The 4,351-nt window shown below is 56.0% G+C and overlaps 1 protein-coding gene across 1 annotated transcript in view; it reads right to left on the bottom strand.

Annotated features, from left to right (window-relative positions):
• The window catches only part of GAL (galanin/GMAP prepropeptide), a 14,472-nt gene that overhangs the window by 1,887 nt on the left and 8,234 nt on the right, over positions 1-4,351 (bottom strand). The window contains exons 5-7 of the mRNA XM_011987082.1: positions 3,816-3,870; positions 1,303-1,389; positions 471-548 (exon numbers count right to left, since the gene is read on the bottom strand). Of these exons, the coding sequence (XP_011842472.1) occupies positions 471-548; positions 1,303-1,389; positions 3,816-3,870 (220 nt within the window). The remainder of the gene's footprint in view (positions 1-470; positions 549-1,302; positions 1,390-3,815; positions 3,871-4,351) is intronic.

Raw genomic sequence — 4,351 nt, 5'->3', positions numbered from 1 at the left:
AAGGAAGGATGGAAGGAAGGGGAAAAGGAAAAGAAAGAGAAGAAAGAAAGAAAAGAGAAAAGGCAGAGAAAGAAAGAAAAAAGAAAAGAGAAAAGAAGGTTTAGGATGGCTCACAAAGAACCTGGCCTATAGTATACCTGTGCCCTAAAAGGTCCAGCAGTTGTTACCGTGTCAATAGATATGGTTCCAGTAGAGTGAGCTGCATCCTAAGGCCCACCCTCTTCCTGGGAGCAGCGCTGGCCTGATGGCCGTCCACAGACAGTGGAATGCCCCTGCCACAATCCCAGCCCTCTGGAGCTAGCTCTAGGGTCACATGCTCTGTCATCCTGATGCACAGCCAAACAGGACTTTGTATTTAGATAAATAATCGGCTACTTCCCAGGGGGATTCTACGGGTTCTCTTCTCGATGGGCCTTTTATGTTTCCAGTGTGCTAAGAGATGAATGTTAAGTTGGTGATATTTCACATACCTTTGAGATGCAAGAAAGACAGAAACTCAATGATTGTGCGCATGATATTGTTCTCAGGCATGGACCTGTCAAAGCTTCCTAGAAAAGAGAAAAGATCAACATTCACGACTTGTGCAGAGGGTGCTTCTCTGTCTCCGGTCATCCCCCTCCACAGAGGAGCTGGGCGCTATGAGGTCAATGATCTGATCCCAGCAGCCTGAGGCCCGGCTGTGCTTTCCAAGGCCCTTGTTCAATGTGAGGGAGAGGGGAGAGATCCAGTTCAAGGCCTCGCTCTTCTTCTTTTTTTTTTTTTGAGACGGAGTCTCGCTCTATTGCCCAGACTGGAGTGCAGTGGCGCGATCTCGGCTCACTGCAAGCTCCGCCTCCCGGGTTCATGCCATTCTCCTGCCTCAGCCTCCCAAATAGCTGGGACTACAGGCGCCCGCCACCACGCCTGGCTAATTTTTTGTGGTTTTAGTAGAGAAGGGGTTTCACCGTGTTAGCCAGGATAGTCTTGATCTCCTGACCTCATGATCCGCCCGCCTCGGCCTCCCAAAGTGCTGGGATTACGGGTGTGAGCCACCGCGCCCGGCCCCACTCTTCTGGAGGCCCTGGTGCCCAGGCAGCCTCCCAGTCTAGAAGGACTCCTTGCTGTCTCGGGTTTGCAGATTGTGTTTGCAGCTGCTGACAGGTGTGGCGAGGCCACATCCTCTTAAGTCATGGCCAGGCTTGGGCTGCAGCTGTGGACAGATGGGTGGCAGGTGTCCCGACACCCACAGCTGTCCCCCACTGCATGCACCTGGGAGCTGCTGGAAGTGAGGCGCCCGGGAGCCCGGGATAGGAGTCCTCTCACCTGGTTTCACGTCGTCTTGCGGCTGCAGCTCCCGCTTGCTGGTGAGGCCATTCTTGTCGCTGAATGACCTGTGGTTGCCAACAGCATCTGTTTGCAGATCAGAGAGGAAAGCCTCTGGGTGTGACTGTCATGCACCCTCTCCCCACACCCAAAGAAGGACACAGGGCTGCCTGTAGCCAACACACACACACAACTTGACTGTGAAATAGAGCCCAGGGACAGACCCCAGAGAAGAGGGGGCGATTCTCCACCAAGCTGAGGTAAGAGCTTGGCCGCTTGCACCAAGGCCAAAGGGAATGTGAGGGTTTGCACAGGAGGGGTGGGAGAAAGGGAGGTGTGTCTCCTGAAGGGCGGGAGAGGCCAGGAATCTGCCCTGTTGCAGGGGTTGTGCCCGGGTCCAGAGGAGCTGACATCTGAGCTGGCACTGAGCTGGCATCAAGCTGGGTGCCTCCCCGGCAGACAACAGGGGCTGGATCCTCATGTCCCTGAAAGCATGGGGGCCACTGAAGAGTTTAAGTTGTGACTGAATCCGATTTTTATTTTCACTCTGGCAGCTGTGTGCAAGATGGACTGGAGCCAGGGAGACAGAAGGAGAGAGATAGAGGGAGCAAGACAGTCACAGAGGGAGAGAGAGAGGATGGCGGGGGAAGAAATGGAGGTGCGGGGGCGTGTGTGCGTTCGCGCGTGTGTGTGTGTGTGTGTGTGTGTGTGTGTGTGTGTTGTGGTGCGAAAATGGGGGAACTGTGATTGCAAGCAAAGAGATCCCAGAAGTCCAGGGAAGAAACGATAACAGCTGTAAACCAAGGGGCGTGGGGTGAGGAGAAGGGCTGCATTTGGGGCTGTGCAGGAAAGGAAATGGAAATGAGAGATGGGGAGGAGGGGGAGGACGCCTCCGCGTTTCCGGCTGGTTGGCCTGGTGGACCGTGCCATCTACAAGGCCAGACAAAGGAAAATTAACTCCTATTTCCAGAGATGCTGTCCTTGGTGTTAAATTTATAGAGGAACCGTAGGTTGCCCCATCTCACTGATGAACCTTCAGCCACGGCCACACTGCGTTCAGCACTGGTGAAAAAACATTGATTTTGCTGCATTTTCTAGCTGACCCTAGAAATCAGAGGCACACTGTTAAGTATTTTGACAAACAACGGGTCTAGCTACAGCTGAACCAGGCCATAAAATTGATGGCGAAATGAGTTTGTTTTCTAATTAGGGTTCAAACTCTTCTTGACACATAGATTTTCAATATTCCAAAGCAACACAGATAAATGTTCTTGTTGACCAGTTCCTCCTTTGTTTGGGGCCGTAGCACACAAAGTTGAGGTGCCCTCTGAGAGGCAGAGCTCAGGGTTGCAAAGGGTTGAGGAGATCAGCCTCAGGCAGGTCAGGCCGCTCCACCGGCAGGGAGAGGAGGAGAGGGCCGTGCAGAGAGACCAGGAGGCCCTGCAATGAACAGCCGGGTCCACCCCGCACGCGGCCTCAGGCAGCTCTCTCATCCCCGTGTCTGTTTCTTAAAACCTGACTCTGGGGGTCCTCCGAGTGACCCTGATGAACAAGTGTCTGCGGGAAGAGGAAGCTGTATTCGACTCAGGGACTGAGAACTAAGGCAGCTTTCCTTGGCATGGGGAGAAGAGCCTGAGGCCCCGCTGTGCTTTCCAAGGCCCTGGGAAAGGGTCTCCTCATTTGCTGCTCTGGCGGGGCTCAGATAGGCCCTGCAGGCTGTTTGCATCCTTCCTCTGGCAGAAGACAATGCAGGGAGGCTTTTAAGGTGGATGGGAGGGGTGGAGGGGAAGGTGAGTTACAGAAGGGAGCCAAGGCCTCCTCTTGTCCCCTCCTTTGAAGGACGGTCTGAAGGCATTGCTGCACAGACCAAGGATGTGGAGAAAGTAGAGGCCTGGGGCACTGGCGGGGGCGGACATGGGGAGGTGTCAGCCTGCGGAGTCCTATCTAGGGCTAGGGCTCACCTCAGGCAGCACCCGGACACCGCTGACACGGATGACAACAACAGGACAGGGAGAGGGAGAGGGAAGGGACACAGGCTTGGGCAGTCAGGGTCAGCTGAACCTCGTTTTGAGGACAGCCTGTCTGGGCTGCCTTCAGGCGATCTGGCAATTCCGGTGTGGAGCTTGGAGAAAGGGAAGAGGGAGGCAAGACTTGGGGTCCGCTGACCTAGGGTGCTCTGCAAGCCGAGTTGAGTGTTTGGGGAGACCGGGGGCCTGGGGAGAGGCCCGGAACAGGGCCTCTAAGGACTGCAACGCGGGAAAACCGAGGAGAGAGCTTGAGCAAAGCCCAGGGTAGGAATCTCACACCGGGACAGGGTGGCAGAGCCGGGGTAGGAGAAGCTTCTGGAAAGAACCGTGCACAGATCAAGTGTGCAGGCCAATGGAGACGGGCAGTGAGGTCAAGAGGGAGGCCGGAAGGTCTGCCCAGCCGCAGGCGGAGGGGCAGGAGCCAGGGTTCAAAGCGAGGGGGCAGGTGGGGTCAGGAGTGGGGAGGCCATGCTGTCAGTCACTTACGTGGGCCCAGCAGGTAGCCCGCGCTGTTCAGGGTCCAGCCTCGTTTTTCCTTGGCCTTGAGGGGAGAAAAGGGGGTCAGATGCCAGGGCTGTGCCTGGAGCCTTTGCTGAATGGGTGCACCCAGGCTTTCCGGCACGGCAGAGGACTTAGAACAATGCATGTGCTTTTGGATAACTCGCGAAATTCCAGGTTTACCCCTAAGTAAGCCGTATTTGACATATGGGAGATACTTCACTTGCGGGTCGCAGCTCGCGCATTCTCAGCGCACTGCACCCGCTTTACGTGACTCTGAGGCCACGCCGGTGGCTCCTCAGCCTCTGTTCTAACTAAGCTCTGCGGAACGCGGAGCTTCTCGCTTTCCCGAAGCGCTGACCCGAAGCGCAGCACTCTCTGGGCGGCCTGGTTATAGCCCGGTGCTGTTGATGAACTCGGAGAAGCGCGCAGGGGAATCCCAGGGAGCTCCGGACCCTTCTCGAGACGCCCGTGGCCAGGACAGCGCCCGCACTAGCCTTTCTACCACTGTCCCCGAGGGCAGG

The sequence above is a fragment of the Mandrillus leucophaeus genome, unplaced genomic scaffold (assembly GCF_000951045.1).
Source record: "Mandrillus leucophaeus isolate KB7577 unplaced genomic scaffold, Mleu.le_1.0 Scaffold30, whole genome shotgun sequence".
Classification (NCBI taxonomy): domain Eukaryota; kingdom Metazoa; phylum Chordata; class Mammalia; order Primates; family Cercopithecidae; genus Mandrillus; species Mandrillus leucophaeus.
This window is presented reverse-complemented; position numbering and strand designations above follow the sequence as displayed.